Genomic DNA, 21,793 nt, shown 5'->3' with positions numbered 1-21,793 from the left:
TCACTGAGGCCATCCAAAATTTGCACTTTCATTCCAAAATCATTCATTTACTAATTCGCTCCTTAGAGACTGAAAATTTTCACCTTTCCTTTGCAAAGTAGGGGTTGAGGACATGGCCAGCAGGGAAAAGGGTGTATGTGTATAGGTAATTTCTTATTAATTCGTTTGAACAGTGTTAATGTGTTATGAAAGCAATTGCTCTGAAAGGGAGTGATTAAGCGACACTTTCTTAAATCTGTAATGAAATATTTTGAACTTATCTCCTTTGCAAATACATAATTATTATAAGGAAATGTACTTGGTGAAACTCTGAATAACGATCCTTAAATGTATATATGACGACGCAAGACAGTTGTTATTACTTAAAACTTGCAAGTTGTAAATGCATATAAGATGATTGACTCTGAATAAAAGTCCAATTTTGATCATGTTTGTCATTGCTGTACGTTATGATTATTACTGCTATTATTATTGATTGATTTTAACTAGCATTCATTGCTTTATTACTGTATAGTTTTGCTTCTTCCCCCACAGAAACCTGGGGGGGGGGTGATTGTACACACCATCCCCCCCCCACATAAATTTCTGGGGGATGCATCCCCCCATCCCCCCGCTATCTACGCCCATGAGTCCTGCCCCCTCCCACTATCAAATTCTCGATTGGCACGTGTCAACTATTAATGTTTATTTTCAAATTCATTTATTAGACCTTGATCACAAAAAGCAAGCATGAGTTACAAGGTTGATATGAGATGCCTCGAAATATTATCAAAGCTTAAATGCTTTGCTGATGCACTGCAATCCTAAATGTGCTTCGGGCTTAACACATTTTTTTATTATTTTATATGAGCATAAGGAATAACCTTCACTCATATTGCTGATAATTTATAATGTGAAGTTCAAAACGTATAGGCCAATATCAATACTATCATCAGCGGGCATAAACATATAAATTTGTGAATTTGGGAGAGAAGTTGGCAGGGCCGCGGATCGAAGAGAGTGGGAGAAGTGAAACTAAACTCTTAACACTGCTTAACCCTAAGTAGGCACTTATATTAATTTGTAAATTAACAATATTACAGCTCATTAATAGGGCCCTTTATATGTTTTAATTCTACATAGGCCTAAACCTAAATTGATGTAGTCTTATATTCATTGCCGCACCAAATTAGTCTGCATGAGCTGGCATGAATGCACTGTAAAATCAAAAGATTATTTCCGCGGACATTTTTGTGGACTCTTTCAATGAAGAAGTAGGACAAAATGTCCAAAGTTTAGTATTGGAAACTCGACAAAACATAAGAGTTATTAATTTTGCTTTTGTATATAATATTTTTCTTATGTTATTCAAGAGAGTCAGCAAGGAATAAATCGAGTGTTAAATTTTTAAAATCAATGCAGGTATTAACAGTATTATAAAAATCTGAACAAAACTAAGTTATCAAAATCGCAAGTTAAGGATGTACTTTGAGAACATTTAGTGAAGGCCTATTGTAAGATTTCAATTTTTTGTGTGTGTTTCCCGCGTCATGTACCTTAAGCCGTCGGTCCCCTGGTTGCTTGCTCACAGGGCCTGTGCTTTCTTATTCTTAGCAGCCATCATCAGGTAAAAACCTCGGTATAACATTAATATTGCTTGAAGACTTTTCAGAATGAAATCAACATCGATACAATTAGCATTTTCCCCTGTACCGGTATGTGTATCATTGCATGACATGTATCTAGTATCTAGCATTGAATACCGTATGTGGCATGCATGTATAAACATCGGAATTGGCGGCTTAGCATATAGCCCGACGACAGCTCTCCGCCGCCTCTCGCAGTCTCAGAAGGGAAAAGACGATTTAACTCGTTTATTAGGATTATAAACTTACATTTGATTATTCAAGATGACACACAATGAAGAAAGATCACATTGGCTCAAAGAAGGTGCTATAGGAATAAGCGGTGAGTTTGTAACATGTTTCCAAATGATATCAACCTAACGTCTTGTATTGTGACGAACGAGAAGTTCGCCGATTGGCGTGGCGGAGGTGTGGCTGTTTTCTCTACGTTGATTGGATGCGAGAGATGCAGCTAGCAGCTGGGCCTGTGCTCGGCTGTTGGCCTGAACAGCAGTGTGGACCTTGAACGTGATCAAGAACGGTTACCTAGCAGTTTTTCTACCTTTTCTTTGGCTTTGAGTTCTCAACACCAAGTGTCTACTGAGGAGACTACTACCGGCGTGAAACAGACCCAAAACAAACAGCAAGAACAAGAACAGTCGGATCAGACCAGACAGCTGGCAGCCGTCTGTTTCGAGGAGTTTTTTATAATTTTAACCTTTTTGTTTTTTTAAATTTCCCTTGAACACAGACGACTCGCTATCGTGCAGCCACCATTAGGCCGGTTAACAATGCAAGATCCCCCCGACGGGGCTCATTGATTTTTGTCTTTATTTCATAAAAATAATTATAACAGGAACTGTACCAAAATAAGGATTATTCTTCTGTTTTGGCCTGAAATGCACCAAAACGGGAAAAAATAAACAGGGAAAAACAGTGACTTACTTCGGCTGTTCCGCAACTCCCACTTCCCTAGTTGATCCGAGCTTAAAGGTCTAGTCCACCCCAGAAAAATGTTGATTTGAATAAATAGAGAAAAAATCGAACTAGCACAACACTGAAAATTTCATCAAAATCAGATGTAAAATAAGAACTTTATGACATTTTAAAGTTTTGATTATTTTTCACAAAACAGTGATATATGCAAAACTGAGTGACATGCAAATGAGATAGTCGATGATGTCCATCACTCACTATTTCGGTTAGCCAGGTCCCAGGAAGCTAGAAAGTAAAAATCATTCACTAACGAGTGAAATTGGTTTGTTTCTCTTAATTTTATCCATTTGTGAACCTTCAAACGCCTAATGCGTATGAAGAGGTAATAAAATATGTTAGTATAGAGATGAAAATGAGAGGTTTCTTAGGCCCCATCTCACTAGGATGGCGATCATGGCGACCATGGCGATCTGTCTAAATCCCGCAAAGCGTAGCAGAATCGTCCTTGAGTTCTATTTTTAGCCTGCGAGGCGATTGCACTACAACTTCACTGCGACGGACCTGCGCTGAAGGCGATGGTAATACGCTGGTAGTACGACGCTGCCACTCTCTTGCCACGATTTGAGGCAGATGTGATGCGCTGCTTCTGCGATCAAAGCGACCGTACAACGAGGCCCATACGCTAATTAGGACCTCGGTACGGTGGTGCTACGAATGGAACGATTGTGTTACATCCATGATGGGCTCTTGAAACGATTGCAAGCAATCGGCATATTGATCGCGGCATATGAGACATTTTTCAGTCGATTGCCAACCTCCGACCAAGATGGATGTCCAGAATTTGGTTGGACTTATACATCTTAGCATTATACAACAACATCAGTTAGAAGTTGAATACGAGGACCTGATACGAGGACAGTAGAAGGAGGAGGCCAAAAAGATACTGGGTCCGATCCTGGCTGTCACTTAAGTCATAATATACAATATATATTAAAATTTCACTCAAAAGATGTCGATGAGCCTAATAGTTAATATGAGGGATGCATCCAGAATTTCATAAAAGAGCATAAAAATGTTTTATATTTTGTTTATTTTTTTCCACAAAAGTTTGTCACTCAAAATTGTTAGGTAAATTCCTTTCAAATTTGCTTTCAAGAAGTAGTCTACTGATGTGAGAGCACTCATAAGGGGGGGGGGGCACAATGCCAGAATCCCCATAAAGTGTGCTTTCCCAATCAATACATCAGTGATCGAATCATTAAAATTTTAATATTGTTTACTGTCACTGTAGTTAGAATTCATTCTATTTTTAAAACATTCAATTTATATATTTTTTTTCGTCATCAAGACATGCGAGCGTCTTTTTTTTCTCTCTTTCAAGCTGGCTCAGCAGTTAGATTTTCATCCTCCTACTATACCTCCTCCTCTTCCTCCTCCTCCTCTACCACCACCATAACCTCTTGTTCGCTTCCTCTTGGACCGCCGGCATAACAGATTGGGCAGCTCCCTTTTTGGTCCTTTTTCTGGGAAGTATATTTGAAAACGTCGTGGTGTCGCCTCGTAATCTGTTGAAAATGTGATAATCGGCTACCATCGGCACGTTGTTTCATAGCAGCGCAGACGGTCGCTGCTCAATCGCTGGCCAGTCATCAGCGGCGCAGCAAAAGCGCAACGCGAATGCCTGCAGCGGGCTGAGAACGTGTGCCACATGCCACCCAAAGGGAAAGCGTCGTGGTGGAAACGGTGTGAAGCGTGTCGAGCGCAAGGCAGTCGCCTCGTAAACGGAAGCAGCGTAGCAGAATTGTCTTGGGAACGGGCCTGAAAAACACGGGCGATCGGTGCCGCTTTTAATGCGCTTCTACTACGCTTTGTGCGTTGGAGCTTCGTTACAGCTACGAATATGTTGTTTGTAATACGCTCTTGACTCGATTATGATGCGCTTTAGCACCTCCGCGATCTTGCTACGTAAGTTTTGAACATGTTCAAAATTTTGTGGCGACCAGGAAGATGGTGGCGATCCTTGCCGCTTCAGAAAAGATCAAGGTACGACGGAGAAGATTGAAAAGATCAAGCCACGTTCAAGCTACGATATACCACGCTTTGTCGATTTTTGACGATCGCAGCGGAATCGCCATCTAGTGAGATGGGGGTATTACCAGACCGATCTCATTAGGTCCCTCGATCCATTCGTAACACCATAAATTAATACAGTACTCTTGACCTTTGAACCGCTTCACTATGACGTACATGTATGTAGCTTTGATGAACTATGTTACAAAGTGCTGTTTTGAAGAACAATTCATAGATTAAAATTATTAGTTATTATATATATTTATATTATAAATATTAGTTATTAAATGATAACATTTGAATATTGATTGTAAATATCATAAAATGATAAATATTTACAGTCAATATTTAAATTCTATTATTTGAAACATTAAAGATCTTGTCCACCCCCAGAAAAATGTTCATTTGGAAAAATAGAGAAAAATCAAACTATCATAAGCTGAAAATGTTATCAAAAGTTATGACATTTTTAAGTTTTGCTTAATATTATCATTCACAAAACAGTAATATGCACAACTCAGTGACAAGCAATTTTGATAATTGTATCTTAAAATGGAGGAGTGTTGGTGCCTCAACCGTGGACTGTGGGAGTTTATTATATTGATTGACAACACTTTGGCTAAAGAAGTCTTTCCTTGGCAAATTTAAGAGAGTGTCCTCTTGTTCTGGCACACACAACTCTATGGAAATAATTGTCTGGGTTTGATTTGTCCATTTGTGTCATGATTCGGTATGTTTCAATGAGGTCTCCCCTTTCTCTCCTTTCCAATGTAGTAAAGGTTTAATCTGGCAAGCCTGTCTTCATAGGATAGACCATGGATATATCAGGAATAATTTTTGTAGCTCTTGCTTGGACCTCCAGTATTTTTTTAGTCCTGTGCTAGGTATAGATTCCAAGTCTGAATTGCATAGTCCAAATGTGGACGTACCTGCGATTTATACAGTTTCAGAATCACTTGTCTGTTTTTATAGGTAAAATTGCGCTTGATCATCCCTTGAACGACCAAATGCTTCTCAGAGTCAAAACATCCGAGTATTCTGAGTATTTACAAACAAATTAACAATTATTTATACAATGTTTTTATTAAACAAGATACTTGGTATTTGGAAGTAGCTTGTGCTTCCTGAATATCTTAAATACACTGTTTCTCTCATACAACCAACAAATTCAGCAATCAAATACACTTCACTTGTATTCAGAAACTCATTTACAACTGCTTGAAGCACTGACTACTTTTGCCAAATATGACTAATAGTTCCACTCATTTCAAATTAAAGAACAAAAAAATGGACGATGCAGAGATGCCAATAGTGTTCAATTAACAACCTATCTACAACATTTATAATCCTTAAATTAATACTACTCAGGCCTTACAGAGTATAATATCAACATGTAATTGAAGGATAGAAGAAAATTAGACAAAAGATAATTCAATTAATTTATTCTTTTCCATTAAAAAACAACAAAATATGTACATTTGAGATACACATGTATATACAAAAAATAGATCAAATACATAAGCATATGATAGTAAATTAATCATCATCATCATCCGTTAAAGTACAGTCCACCAGGTTGGTGTATCATCGTACTTGTAAAATTGTGTATGAGTATGTACAATGCTGTGGAATTAAGATCTATTCTATGTACGTACGGTTAAATAAGAAAGAAAGAAAAAAAATAATGATAATAATATAATAAAAAGAATTAGCGCAGTATTAGCGCAATTGGATTTTCTGCACATCAGCCTTGAAGCTGGCTACTGAAGTGTAGTTAACTGTAATGGCAGGGAGAATATTCAACAGTCTAATGGCATCAGGAATAAAAGTTTTCTAATATTGTAAGTGATAGAAAGAAATGGAAAATGGAACACCTGTAGAAAGCTTTTTTTTTAAAAAAAGCTTGTAAATGGCAGGAGTCCAAAAGTTAACAAAATACAAATATAATAATGATAATATTAGATGACGCATGTATTTGAATTCAACGTCTTGCCCCCCTGTACCCAACCCCATCACTCTCTCAGGTAGAATTCAAAATTAATATAGGCTAAAACTTAAATTGGAATGAAATTGATATGATAACAAATAAACTTTAAGATTTTTTTTTGAAAGTATTAAAAAAAAACATTCTCCGCAAGAAAATAAGAAGGAATGAGGATGAAGATATTAGCAAGAGAAGAGAGAACATCTCTAAATTTCAATACTTCATTGGAATAGCAAGTACAAAATCCCCCGCCTGGGAGGTGTAGGGACTCCACGATCCTGGTCACCGTTTCTCGGTTTGATAATACATGGTAATGGGACCGTCTTTCTGAGTTTGCTGTTGGACGATTTTCCCCGCTGTTGCTCAGAGCTACTCTGCAATGATGCATCAGCCTACTGACATGATCCTCTGGATCATTTGTCTGCATCTTGGCATTGGTCTTGAGGTATTCCTCCCATAATCCTTTGCCATGGTGCCGTCTCCTTTTTTTCCTGAGTCTGGTTCTTTTGGTGGTAGGTCTGGAGCTGCTGCTCTTTCTGGTTGAGTTTCAGGTTCCGGATCTGGATGAATTTCTGGTTGTGGCTGGAGTTCGACTTGTTGAGGATGGAGGAGTTGTTAGGATTCTGGTTGATGGGAATTCAGTGGTGAAGTAATAGAATGAGATGAGGACAAGCTTGGGATTTTCTTGTTATAAGGAAGGCCTGGTCGGGTAGGCCGTCTAACTAGGTAGCCGGGATTAGAAGGACTAGCGGTACCGGAAGTTGAAGGGCGGTTTTAATGATGGGGTGACCTACTCCCTATCGCTCCTCTTCCGGTGCTTCATCTCTTCCTGTATCTAGGTGATCTGATTATTTTTGGTACATGTAGAAGCATTCCATTATTTACATTTTTTATTACTTCAAATTCAGCAGCACTTGAAAGAAAAAAAAAGGGATGGACCTGGTGGCGATGGGGTTGCACTATTTAACAATAAAAAAACTGTGCCAGTCATATTTCATGTAGAGGGTAATCATAATCTTGTTGGATCAAAGGGTTTGCCATCAATTGCAGATTTTAAAATATACTTACAGCTTACATGCAAAACACATGATGATCGACCATTGTAATTTTAATGATTAATTCAAGCCTTTGTGTTACAGGGTCTTCGACTCCATAACGCAAAGCTTATAAGTTCTATACATCCACTTCTCTGTTCTCTGTATATTTTTTTATATCCTACAATATACATGTAGGTGAGATTCTTGCCAAATTGAGGATTGCTTGGAACTGCTACACAAAGAGTTGCATGTAGATGCAAGAAGCCAACAGGAAAAATAATGCGTTGCATTAGTTGAAAGTCAAGATGTGTTTAATTTTTGGAGTTGCATTTGATTGCAAATCTTTCTGTAATAGTCCCTAGGATATGTAGCTTAGACAAAAATTCAGTCTGCTTGATGATATTTTTCCTTGTTTGCTTGACCATCCTCTGTAGTTGGTGTCCTGTACGGGACCACCAGTGTCCTTGTCGGACATCCCCTGGACACCATCAAAACCAAGATGCAGGCGCAGTCTGGCTATGAGGGCACCAACATGTTTAAGACACTGCTAAAGACACTGAGAACACAAGGGATCATTGGACTTTACAGGTGATTTAGGCTTGTGGATTATGGTGATGGTGATAATACTAGGCGGTTTCAAACCGCCTCGATCACAAGAATCCCCGTTAAATTACGAGAACTTTTTAAGGCTAAAAAATACCCATTAATTATTCCTGCATTCACACCGCCCCGAAACACATCCTTCGGGATAAGTTCCCGAAGTTACGAGCATGCGCAGTGTGGTCTGATAAGCAGGCAAGGCGGGAGATTCAAAATCACTTGCCCAGCAGCCACCCACGCCGCCGCGCCCAACGACACGCTGGGATAAAAGTTCCCGTAATTTGCTTTCACATCGCCTAAATACCTGCGACCTTGGAAAAATCCCCACGAAAGTTCTCGTAATTTCGCCAAGTACCTACTATTTAGCGGGTATTTTCTTTCGGGGAGATTACGCGTAGTTTGCTTTCACATTACCAAAATACCTGGTATTTTCTGATCGGGGTAAATTTCCCGATCAGAGAATACCTGGAACTGGCGAACTTCGAGGCGGTCTGAAACCACCTAATGGTGATGATGGTGGTGATGATGATGGTGATGATGATGATTGATGATGAAGGTGATGATGAAAAGGGTGATAATGAATTGATGATTATGATGATGATGATGATGATGATGGTGGTGATGATAAGGGTCATGATGATGGTGGGGATGATGAAGATGGTGATGATGATGATGATGATTGATGATTATGATGATGATGAAGGGGATGATGGTGATGATGATGATTGATGATTATGATGATGGTGGGGATGATGAAGATGGTGATGATGATGATTGATGATTATGATGGTGATGATGATAAGAGTGATGTTGATGAAAGGAGTGATGGTGATGATGATGATGGTGGTGGTGATGATGATGATGATGATGAAGGTGATGATGATAAGAGTGATGGTGATGATAAGGGTGATGGTGATGATGATGATGATGGTGGGGATGATGAAGATGGTGATGATGATGATTGATGATGATGAAGATGATGAAGGTGATGATGGTGATGATGATGATGGTGGTGATGATGATGATGATGATGATGAAGGTGATGATGATAAGAGTGATGGTGATGATAAGGGTGATGGTGATGATGATGATGGTGGTGGTGATGATGATGATGGTGATGATGATGATGGTGATGATGATGATAATGATGATGATGATGATAAGGGTCATGATGATGATGGGGATGATGAAGTTGGTGATGATGATGATGATTGATGATTATGATGAAGATGATGAAGGGGATGATGGTGATGATGATGATTGATGATTATGATGATGAAGGTGATATTTTTATTGTGGATGATACCGATAAACTGTTATTTACCGGTACACAGTTACTGGAAAAGATTGGTCTTGAGTTCAGACTTAGATGGATTGGTAGAGCATTCCAGAGAAGGGGAGGAACAGAGAAAAAAAATCTGGACATCTCAGTGTTTTTAGGTGGGTACTGGGTACATATATATGCACTTTGGGAATATTGCATTTCATATAATTTAGGGTGCTAAATCTCATTGACAAATGATCCAAATTTTCATGAATGATCAGTCAATGTTTGAATGATAGTCTATTCCCACAATTGAACTTGTACAGAAACCGTAAGCAGGATTTAATCATGCCAGCAGATATAAAAGGCAAACTGTAAAAAAAAACATTTGCCCTATAAAGTGTTGTTGTTTGAAATAGTGCTCACCATTTACTCAAGTGGCTCATTTTTTGTGGATGGACACAGGTGTTTAAATTAATGCTGGTATTATGACGTTTGGGAAAGGAATCAAAGGCTAATCGCATTTTAATTGGTAAAAACAGTCATTGTGAATTACATGTACATGTACATATTTGAAGTCATACATTTCGACCTGTATTATTATTGAGATATAATTGAAAATATAATTTCTGCCTTTTTGTGTTACTTTCAATCCCTCTTCTAGTGAAACCTGTAGGCCTACAGTCTGTTTTTTTTTCAGGACAAATATGGTACATGTATGCTTGTTCTTTTCCAGTAATATACCAGTCCCCACCCCCCCCCCCCCCCCCCGTCCCAAAAAACAATTCTGATAATTTAGTACAAAAATATGAAGCCCATGTTAAGTTTAGTAAATGAAAAGATGATTAATGTTCAAGTTCTGAATTCATCACTTGAAACAAACAATTATATCATGAAGCACATTTATGTAAAAAAAACATGATTTAAAATCTGATGAAAAGGGGAGTATTATTTATGACGAAAGTTTATCAAAACAAATTAATCTACCTTGGCATACTCTTAGGGTTATTTTTTCTTAATACAGCAAAACTAATCCTCGAGCATGAATTTAATGATCATTTTTATGTCTGATATTTTTGTATAACTTTTTGGTATCTCTTTTTTTATCCCTGTTTTATCTGCAGAGGATCAATACCCGTGTTGTGGGGGTCCGGTATCTACAGATCAACACAGTTTGGTGTCTTTGAGTCAGTGTAAGTATCATACACATACACAATAGGTGACTTCAAGTTTAGTCTTGGTGCTGGTGTTGGTGTTGGAAGCGAACTTTAAATGGTATTTCTGTGGTCCAAACTACATTATAGATACATGTAGCTCTTCACTTAGTGAGAATGAATTAATCTCAGGATTAAAGATCATGAGGGGCATTGTGGTCTAGTGGTTATGACTCTTGTCTTCAATCAGAGGGACGTGAGTTCGAATCCCAGCCATTGCATGTTTCCTTTCATCAAGAATTTTACCCACACAGTGCTGCACTAACCCAGGTGAGGTTTATGGGTGCCCGGCAGGATTAATTCCTTGAATACACTGAACGCTGGAAGGCAGCTTGAATCAAGTTTGGTGCTTTTCTTGACCCAATTTCATGAAGACAGTTTACTGTCAGCCAATCAGATAATTCCATAAAATTGCGTTCATAAACTCCGAAAATAATCCGCACTATTTTTACGAGCGCCCGTCCTGAAAAAGGAGGATAATCGTCATGGCAACCGCACACACCCCCTCCGATGCGGTTGCGTTGGAAAAGGGTGACCTTGTGACCGCTCCATGGCAATTATCCGCATTACTTTCGAAATGCGTTCATAAAGTCAAAATCTGGTCCCGATGCTGCTATTATGCGGATAATAGCAGCATCAAAATAATGCGGATAACTCTGGTCCTCCTCCGATTTAACGACCAAATTATGCTGCTATTAGCCGCATAATTGGGTTTATGAAAAAGGTATTAGTTACACCATTTTCATTAAATGGGCCTCTGGTGGGGGTTTCATAAAGCTGTTCGTAAGTTAAGATTGACTTAAAGAACGGCCGGTGAACCTTTCTTACATGCTTTGAATAATCCCCAATATTTAATTTACCACAAGAAAGGATCACCAGTCATTCTTAAAGTCACTCTGAACTTACGAACAGCTTTATGAAGCGGCCCCCTGGTGTGAATAACAACCCAACACCAAATATTTTTTACTTGTGCACATCACCAAAAAGCTTTTGCCAAGTCTTGTGGCAAGAATCCTGCTAAAACGGGCGGAAGCGCCTTTCACACCTGGGGCCCATCTTAAAAAGAGTTGCGATTTATCCGATCAATCACAACTATGGAAAGCCAGCAAAGTCAACATATAAAGTTCATGTTTATTCAAAAAGACTTCTAGATATGAGTGTATTTCCATAAAATTTCATTGATTTCTTGACAATTCGGTGTGTTCTCCTTTGTTTACAAAGGACATTTTTCAAATTTCCTGTAGAAAAAATTATGACACTGATGGATTTCCATAGAATTACAATAGATTGGATCAATTGTAACTCGGCAGGGCCCAGTTTTCTTATCTTCCCCATTGCTTTGTCTATGGTGCGTGCGGATAGCAGTGAAAAGATCCTTGCAGGATTCTTGCATAAAAGACAGCAGTATAGACTTGTCATGAATGTTTACAACACAGGCGTGGTGGGTCCAGCTGGATTAGACACAATATAGGGGCCATATTGTTTTTGCACAATAGTCGGCTTCTCTAAACTAGTGTTGTGTCTAATCCAGATAGATCTGTGCCTGTTTATATACACTACTCATATCTCATATCTTCAGAGCTACCAAGTGTCACGCATTATGCGTGAGACTCAAGCATTTTGGACTCTTGTTCATCCCCTCAAATCTCTGTCTCACGCAACTATCACAGCCTATCCCCATATACATTGTACACAATGTCTGTGATTTCACTCAGATTTACAGAAAATCTCACGCATAGCTGGTCTTTGAACTTGTCACCTCTGTATCTTATATGGTGATGTTTGAAAACATGATATTTTCATTTTCCAGGTATACCTTTCTTATAGCGTACCCTAGAATGTGCATGTGTGTGCAAATTTCATATCCTGTATGGTAATGTTTTAAAATATATGTTTTTATTTTTCAGGTATACCTTTCTTGATAACTCCACATGTAAAAGAGAAATACCGCTTACTGCAGGATTACAGATGTAAGTCAAAATCAAAATTAATTCCATCTTTATTGCAGTGTATAGCAGATTATTTATTCATTATGTATTTATGAATTTTTCTTTCCAGACAAGACGATAACAGACATGACAAAATAAAAATGGAAACATTATGTGGTTAACACTGCCTGGAGATCTCCTATTAAAGAATTGAAAATTCTGTGAAGTGGTTCTCCACATTGGCTGGTACCAATTACCAGTCATTCCAGGGGGGGGATACCATGTTTGTAATTTAGAAAAAAATATTGTTAAAAGGGTTGTTATTCATGAACAAAGAATTTAGGCGTATGAAATAAAGTAGAAAAGAAATGTGAACATTTGGAAAAAGGGTGTTTTTTAAGCACCTGGAATACTTGTAAATGGTACGTTTTTCACTATATTTAAAGGTCAAGTCCACCACAGAAAAATGTTGATTTGAATGAATATAGAAAAATCTAACAACTATAATGCTGAAAACTTCATCAAAATTGGATTTAAAATGAGAAAGTTATGACATTTTAAGGGTTTAAGGCATTATCCCTAGCTAAATGTATTGTTAATTACATGTGAAGGACATTAGGCCTACATGTATATGTATGCCAAAATTTATGGAAACTAAAGTCCCACTTCAGATGGGTATCTTTGCAAAAATTGATTTGAAATCACTTATGTGAGAATAACATGACTGAATACTTCAGGATATTCTGAGATCAAAAGATATACCGTACTTGTTTAGGGTTATTTTTAAAGTCCACATCTGGAATAAAAGTATGTTGGATCATCCCTAAAAGTGTCTTGTAATTCGACAAATTTACAGTTTCTCTGCAATCTAATTTTCCTCATGTATTAATTTTGTTTCTTGATTATTTTTGACAAACTCTTTGCAGACGTGTAGTTTTAGCTGGATTATGTGGATCTACTGCCCGTGCAATTATTGAGTGCCCTCTGGAACTTGCAAAAGTAAGTTTAGTAGAGTGATGACTGATTTTCAAGTTTTGCCTTTAAATTAGAAGGATCATATGTCCAAATCCTACATGTACCATGGCTCTTAATATTTTTGGCAAGACATTAATGTGCACTTTGCTGTCATCCATGTAGGTGTTGAACGGGTTCTTTAAGTCCTGACTTTCGCTTTGTAATCAGAGGGTTGTGTATTAAAAATCCCCCTGATGTATTCACATCCTTTAACAAGGTGTCAGTGCCACTCTCCTCATGGCTTCATGCACACCTGTCATCTGTTCCTATCCAATAAGAATATTCCTATTTTGCGGAAAGAAAATTGCTATTTTAACCCTCGTATTCATATTTCTGTGAAAACTTATTATTTTATAGAAAATGTAATAATGTTCCTATTTTCAGGAAATTTCTCAGTACTGTTTCTTTTTCTTAACAGTCAGGGTTGGTAAGTGTTTAAATAGGTACCCGATAGGATGCAAATGTCAAATTTCATGGCGTAGCAATGGGAACATATTGAGGGCATATTCCTGGAATACTCCCCAGGGAGTGAAGAGTGTGCGTTCTGTAAGGTACTGAAATGTATTCGAAGAGTCAAGTGAACAATATGATGTACTGTACTAACAGAGTACAACAACGGGAGAAAAATGAAGAGAGTAGTAAGAGAGAGGAAAAGTATGGAGGAAAAAGAAGTGATGTGAGAGGGAGGGAAAGACAGAGAGAGAAAGAGAGAGGGGGGATACATGGAAAGAAGTATAATTATGTAGAATTATATTAATTTTTTTTCTTAATGTAATTGTGATTGTGTGATCTCGTACCTATTTCTCTTTATTTCTTTTCAGATAAGAAGGCAAACACAACAAACATGGTCATTCAGGGGACTTTACAAGGTCAGTAAGAAACTTTCACAAGTTTGTTGAGTTTTTGAGGAGTTTATAATACTTGACCTAGTGCTTTACTGTGCTTTCAAGATTACTACATCTGTTTGAGGAGCACCTGCTCACCCCCAATGTAAGAATTTGTATGCCATTTTAGTGTCATCTAGAGGCTAGAAAAATAAGTATGGCAACTCTTTGCAATAAATAAACGATTATATGTTTGATCTCTGTAGACAGTGTATACTGAATCATTTATTTTTATTTTTATTAATTATATGTATATATATTGTTTATTTATTTTATCTTAGTTTAAATGGGGCCTTCACCCTAAAAGCTCTGCTTTTTGGTTGCTCTCCTTCCCTTTCGATTTCATGGTATTATTGTACAGTGCTTATATTATAAAAATGATTTAAATGTTTTATTTTGTAAATATGTATGTTGAACTATCATTGTAAATGTAAAAAGATTGAAAGAGGAATTAAATGAATTGAATTGAACTAGTAATGGTAATTACACTAGTTTCTACAGTGCTTATCACCCACTTTATCAGAAGTCTCTATTAGAGAGTCAGACTTCTGATAAAGTGAATGATAAGTGCTCTACAGTTATGCAGCATAGACTCTGATTGACTCTAAATAGACGTTAAATATACTTTGAAATTGCCCTTCATTTTTTGCAGGGTTTTGGAGTGACATGGTGCAGGACGCTAGGATTGATGACGACCTACTTCATCCTCATCGACACACAACGGAGGCACTTCCCACAGATCTTTGAACAACGTATGATTGGTCCATTCCTCGTCTCGGGGACTGCAGCGACATATCCTTTGTGATAACAATTGTTATTCTGTTTATTTTATTTCATAACTTTCAGAGGTGTTGTGGATAAGTCTCTGGACATGAACCATAATGTCAGGGGTTCAAATCCCACCGCAGCACTTGCTTCATTTGGCAAGATGTATTTCCACAGCTCCCACTCTCCACCAGTAAGTCAAAATGGTAATCGGTAGGAAAAAATATTGAGTGCTGAGCACCTTATCAGGTTAGCTCTCCTCCCGGAATGGAGGGCATTCAAGTCATGAAACCCTGGAATGGGGGTGTAAGGAACTGACTACAAGGGTTAAGTATGGTGTTTTGGCAACTAAATTATGTACCAGGCGGTGTGAAAATCATGGTCTACAGAGCAAGATTGCGGTACTGTAGGTATGGTACGATGCACGCTAGCGCTGCGCAAGTGTATGTTGGCGCTAGTAGTACATGGAGCTCCTAGCGGCTACGTAATAGGGAGTTGTGAAGCCGTGCATGCAGCTCTCGCATGCGGTACTTGTGCTGGATAATTTTGGCAGGGCTGGGAAAACTGGGATGTTTTATAACAGCGGTCTTGTGAGCAGGACGGGGCAACTTCTGAACGAAACTTTTGTCTTTCGGAGTATCTAGAGAACTGAAAATTAGGTCTGAAAAAGGGGGTCATTAAAGTGGCACATCCTCGTACCTCCAATGTATGTGAGGTCCCCCCCCATGACATGACATACGCTTCTACGAGATCTGCTCCTGTCTAACATCTCAGATGGCATTGGGTTAGAATTAGGGTTGTGCCGTAATTAGAGTTTTTTCGTCAAAATAGTGTAAAGATAAGGATTAGGGTTTATTATGTTTTGGAGGCGTATAGGATTTATGTTTTGCTTGACTTGCAGATTTTCCATCGGAGCAATTGTCGCCGGAGCAAATGTCATGGATCCCTCCTAAATCCAGGGTACTAGTAGAATTTAGCACTTAAAAACACTTTATTTGTTAAGCACTATAAAATGTTGCATATTACCATGATTCATTGATGAATTTATAATGCATTGAACTCTTTTTATAATGACCACCTGATAGAGATAAGAAAAGGGGTCTTTATGAACAGGTTTGTGTAATTCCTCATTATATCATGTTTGCTGCAATTACATAAGATAAGCTCTAAATTCGAGTTCACAAATGAGGCAATCGTAGTTGACAATGATAAGAAAGATATTTACCTTAACCCGTGTATTCTACACTCTGTCCTGGTGGATCGTCTGGCCTCTAGAATACATGAAATCTCAGGTTCAGGGAAATTATGGAAAGTAAGTATTAAATTACATACTCTCGATAATTTGGGGGTGATTGGTAAAAGTTACTTATCAATACTTTAAAAAGCTTATACCTCTTATACAGTACACGTACCATAAAAGATAGGTTTTGACTTCAGGTTGTGAGCTTAACTCAGAGTCGTTGAGAAAGCTTGTTCTATATTTAGGTAGGAATTTGTGTTCACTTGAATGTATTGGAATATTTTGGGTTAGTGGGTCAGAACTGCCAAGATGTATTTTGCATTTTCAGCATTATCTGCCCAAATCAATATTTTCAAATGTGTTTTGATGTTGTTTTCTCCTCCGTGGCTTAAGGAAGAAATCATGCACATTCGCAAAGAGTACTGGTCCATCTTCAAACAAATGATACACTTCCAATATTTGCAAACGTTCCTTGAGAAGAGTTGTTGGTGTCATAGGGCTGAATTAGAAGACATTTGGGTGATTTCCGCAAAAGATCAAATGACAAGACACCATGGAAAAGTTCATGGATGAACACGATACAATGCAACAATCACTGTATTTGCATACATCACACTCAGACAATCAATGCTGGCTAGTAGTAGGAGTTGTGTTCCAGCCAGTCGTGTATCGTAAGTAACAGTGTATTAACCGCACCCCCAACTTTGGACAAAAAAAAAAAAAAAAATTCTTCTCACATTTACATGTATATTTGAGGTACGAAGAAACAAAATCTAAGTTTAAGATTTCAAAGTATCCAAAGAGATTATAGGTATGCGGAAATCTGTTGTTCTTGATCAATTAATGTTAGAAAGAAAGAACGGTCCCGACAATATTGGCAACTTACACACTCACCTCACAGTCACAGTGTACACACACACAGCACTGCCATTACATTGCAAACTACGATACAGTACCAGTCATGCCAGTACATCTTATCAAATTATGACCTGTCTTTCCCAGCGTAGGAGGAAGAAACATTCACATTTCTTGCATCACAACCTCACAATCACTTTCAGAAATTTTATGTCTTAGCACGAATTTTGGATATGGGATTACAGGAAGGTTCTAGAAATAAAGAAATTGACATTTTTTCCAGTTGTTTTTTACGGCTTCGTGCCGTCTCTCTCGTGCGTGGTTTACATGGTATCTTATGAAAAGCAAACAGGAAGGAAAAAAAACTAGCTGGCGCGAAACGGGACTTTGAATAGCGCCAGCTTAAGTCGCACTATAACCACATTTCAATGCAATCTCTAAACTCACTCAACTCTCATTCAGCGGTGACAAAATATTACCGAGTATACTTGGCATCTCTTTTAAATTAGCCAGGGAACTTCACTACTTTGAACTGAGAATAAAGTCAAAATTAGTGTCATGAAGGTGGGTGCGTTTGTTATGGACAATATTTAATTAAGATATAATAATAATCGTAATAATAACCGTAATAATCGCTTCCCATTACCCGCGGCTCATACCCCTCTAAACGACATTGCCTGGGCGGCTACGCCCGGCCACTCGATGTGTTGTGAACTGGCAGACATCGTACATGTACGGGAGGGGTTACAGCGGGCTGGCTCGGACCCGTCACCGTGTATAAACCGCACCCCCGACTTTTGCTTCTTTCCCGCCGAGAAAAAGGAGCGGTTAATACACCGTTACTTATGGTAAATGCAATACACAATTGACATGGCTGGGCAAGATTTCTTGATGGTAGAAAGTGGAGAAAAGCGATCAGCAAGCGGTAGATGAGGGCCATTATCCGATGGGAGGACTTGAAGGTAAAGATCAATGTTTCAACTCTTCCAAAGAGTTGATGAATATCTCAGTCATCAAGTTGTTCAGAGTAGTACTCTCTTGTAGCCTTTGCAAGTTGGTTGCTGTAGAGACAACATTCATTCTCCATGATCTGGTGGTCAATGTCAGGAGAGATGATATTGTCTCTCAAGTTGTGTTAATCTTTGCTTTACTCTTCCGAAGATCATCAGTAAACCAACGTGATTGAGGCTTTGTAGTCATTACAAATCTTGTAATCAGTGGGGCATGCTTATTAGGTAGAGCTTGAAGTACCTTGTTATATTGATCAACCAGCTGGTCAAGGACAGAAGTTCAAGTTTTTTCCCAATTCTACAAAACATTATACATGTCATCAATGAAGTAACAATGATTTAACAATAATTAAAATGCAGAATTGAGGTGATGCATTAAAAATCACAGCTTGTAAGACATAGACCACATGTGAAACATATATACAGTGCAAAGATACTTAAGAATATATATATATATACATCATGTAAGCGAAGAGAATAGGAGAGAAGAAAGTGTAGAGGGCAGAAGTTAAAGAAATAGAATTTAGAAAAGCAGCAGAGCTAGGAGGTATATCAAAAAAATGAAAGTGGAGACAGGAGAGGAGAGCCCAAAGAAGAAAGAATGAAGAGTGAGGAGGGGAGAATGAAATAGCTTACAAGCTTGGATGTCCTTGGATGTCAATATCCTTCAGCTTGCAAGAACTGATATCAATTTTCTTTGGATCTGGCTTGATTATAAGATGGCAGCGGACAGATGATTGGTCTGGAAGATTAAAGTGTGATGAGTGAACATTAGAAATCATGTCATCAGACCCGCTTGTCATAATCAAGTTCAAAGTATGGCCTTTTTGATGGGTGGGAAAGTCAACGTGCTGGATCAAGTTGGCTGATGAAATCAAGTCCAGAAGCAAACCTGCTTCTCGATTTTATCATCATTGACACAAAAAAGTTAAGTCATCACAGATCACAAGATGGTTGCGTTCAGATGCCAGTCCTTCAAGAATTGTTGGCAAGTCTGGTTTTAAGGATCTTTTCTTCATTGGAATTTCCTTTTTTGCCATAATGATTCCCTTTTTGGGGTTGGACAAGGTTCGTAGCTCTGCATATTGGTATGGGGCTGATGTTTGAGTCAGGTTTCAAAAAGTTTTTGAAACTTTTAGGAATGTTTAGGGCCTAATATATTCAGATCTTGCAATGGCAGAGACATAGATTTCAGTGTGTGTATTTGTGAAATAATTTTATTTTGTTATGGTGTAGGATAATTACCGAGTAATAAATTTATTTTATTTATTTTATTTCATTTATGTAATTCATGCATGTTCACAATTTACAATGTAAAAGAATACATAGATGATATATAAATATATATGAAACACAAGTAAATAATGAACATACAAAGGTGTTGCAACATAAGCTAAAAGCTTGATTGGTTGAAGCACCTTTAATCTTGTTTTGCATCCAAGCAAACAAAATAAAAATGTAAGAAATTCTGAATAATTTTTGGCATTGCCTTGTTTTGTCTTTTAAAGGGAGATGTCGACATTGCAGAGGATGCGCCTTGTGGTCAGAGAACGTGGCGGATTCCTCGCTCTCTACCGTGGGATTGGACCGGGTACCTTACGCAGCTTCATCTCGAATGGCACGAGTATGGTGGTCATGGCAAACGCTCAGAAGAAGGTCTCAGAATGGGGTTTAAGGGACAGCTGATGACCGGTCAACAGTCCATGAGTCGTCTAGTCTTTCCATGCAGATCTAGCTGAAACATCATAATGCTGCTCGTCAGAGCGACCCTTAACCAGCAATCTCTTGAATCGTTCAGTACAAGTTATTCTGATCTACAGAATAGCAAACATCCATGTAGCTGAACTTATTTGGCCACATTTCAATTTGGTCTAAGTTGTTGGTCCACTCGATGTGAAGGGTCGGGTTAATAGCAGTTGGTCTTTTTCACAAGAATGTCCAACAACATTATTGCAGAACTCATTTGGTCCAATAGCATTTTGGTCTAAGAAGTTTGCCCACATCACTTAGTCCATTGTCCACATGATTTGATGGTCAGTTAATATCCATGCTGCATATATATTCTAATAGCAGAGTGTCGGACATTGCTGCCGCTGAGCTCATTTGGTCAATTATAAAGTTGGTCTTAATGCCATATATATATAAAGCTATAAAGCCCAACAATACAATTTTCATGCACTGCTGGCCAGGTGAGTACTTTGCTTGAGCAAAACTCAATGGGAGACCAGTTTTCAGAACTGAAGTGGCTACTCTGGGTAAATATACCGGTTATTTATTATTATTATTAAATTAGCAGGTTTGGAAATAAGGCCTTATTGTGCTTCTCATCTGCTTGAATTCTATGACATCATACAATGTCAGGGGATTTGTGATTGTATAGATATGTGCATAAAATAAATTCAATTTCTTTCACAATTTGCAGAGTTGCTTTATTTGATGCAGCCATCCATCCCAACCTCAATTCATAGTATGTGTAACAGTTTTCCTTACATAGCAATCATGGTCAGGTAACGAAAAAGAAAAATGTGGTTAATAACTGAATGTCGTCACCCATCTAGGCACTAAGTTTCATCATTGTCTTTTTCTCTGCAAATTCTAAAAAAAAAGCGTTGTGCCGTCGCGCAGTCTCCAGAACCCGGTCCCCTCTTCTCACTTTTATAACTCTTTTGGGGCAAATTCGCCCACAAAAGTCTATTGTGCAATGAGATACACTCTCATTCCTCTGAAATACACCAAATCACCCTCTTACTCATTCTAAATCATGCAAATAAAGCAATTTGGGAGATATTCAGTATACAGTTCAACTTGATTTATTCGGAGCTTATACATCTTACAACCGCACGCCACTGCAGCTCCCAGCGAATTGACATACTTCTCCAATAAAAGCAAGGCATATCACTACATAAAAATATGGTCCTCTACGATTTAACTATGAGATACGTCTTAAAAGTATAACGCATTATGCTACACTATTCTATGTACAAATATGCTAAAGCAAATATAACAACAGCTTAGAATCTGTTATATGGTAACAGTAATTTTACACTCACATTTGTCTCTGCCTAAACCAGTTAAACGTAATTAAGTGGAGACATATGGGCATCCCTCACTGAAATTTCTAACATCAAGAAATCATGGTATTGTAAAGATATTGCATGCTTTATGATAACATTAGTATTGCTATATAATAAAGGGGACAAATAAAATTGAACAATGATGAGATTGGATAAAGATTAAAGTTATGCAGAGAAAGGAAGAAAATGGCTTGTAAACAACCAGTCAATGTTTGAGATAAAATATCTGGATATATAAGATAGCCAAGAGAGATAGCCAAGCGCAATTGGTCCATAGCGCGTCATGTGATATGATCGAAATCAATGTATATTCC

General features: G+C 38.0%; 1 protein-coding gene across 1 annotated transcript; it reads left to right on the top strand.

Annotated features, from left to right (window-relative positions):
* The first annotated feature begins 1,820 nt into the window (after positions 1–1,820).
* Positions 1,821–20,898, top strand: LOC121424085 (carrier protein YMC2, mitochondrial-like). The gene is made up of 9 exons (XM_041619676.1): positions 1,821–1,947; positions 8,066–8,219; positions 10,620–10,688; positions 12,617–12,679; positions 13,564–13,636; positions 14,473–14,520; positions 15,188–15,327; positions 16,547–16,612; positions 19,914–20,898. Exons 1-9 carry the CDS (start codon positions 1,890–1,892, stop codon positions 20,089–20,091), a joined length of 849 nt encoding a protein of 282 aa, XP_041475610.1. The 5' UTR covers positions 1,821–1,889; the 3' UTR covers positions 20,092–20,898.
* The last annotated feature ends 895 nt before the right edge of the window (positions 20,899–21,793 follow it).

The sequence above is a fragment of the Lytechinus variegatus genome, chromosome 11 (assembly GCF_018143015.1).
Source record: "Lytechinus variegatus isolate NC3 chromosome 11, Lvar_3.0, whole genome shotgun sequence".
Classification (NCBI taxonomy): domain Eukaryota; kingdom Metazoa; phylum Echinodermata; class Echinoidea; order Temnopleuroida; family Toxopneustidae; genus Lytechinus; species Lytechinus variegatus.
Note: the sequence above shows the minus strand (reverse complement) of the source record. Positions and strands in the feature narration are given on the sequence as shown.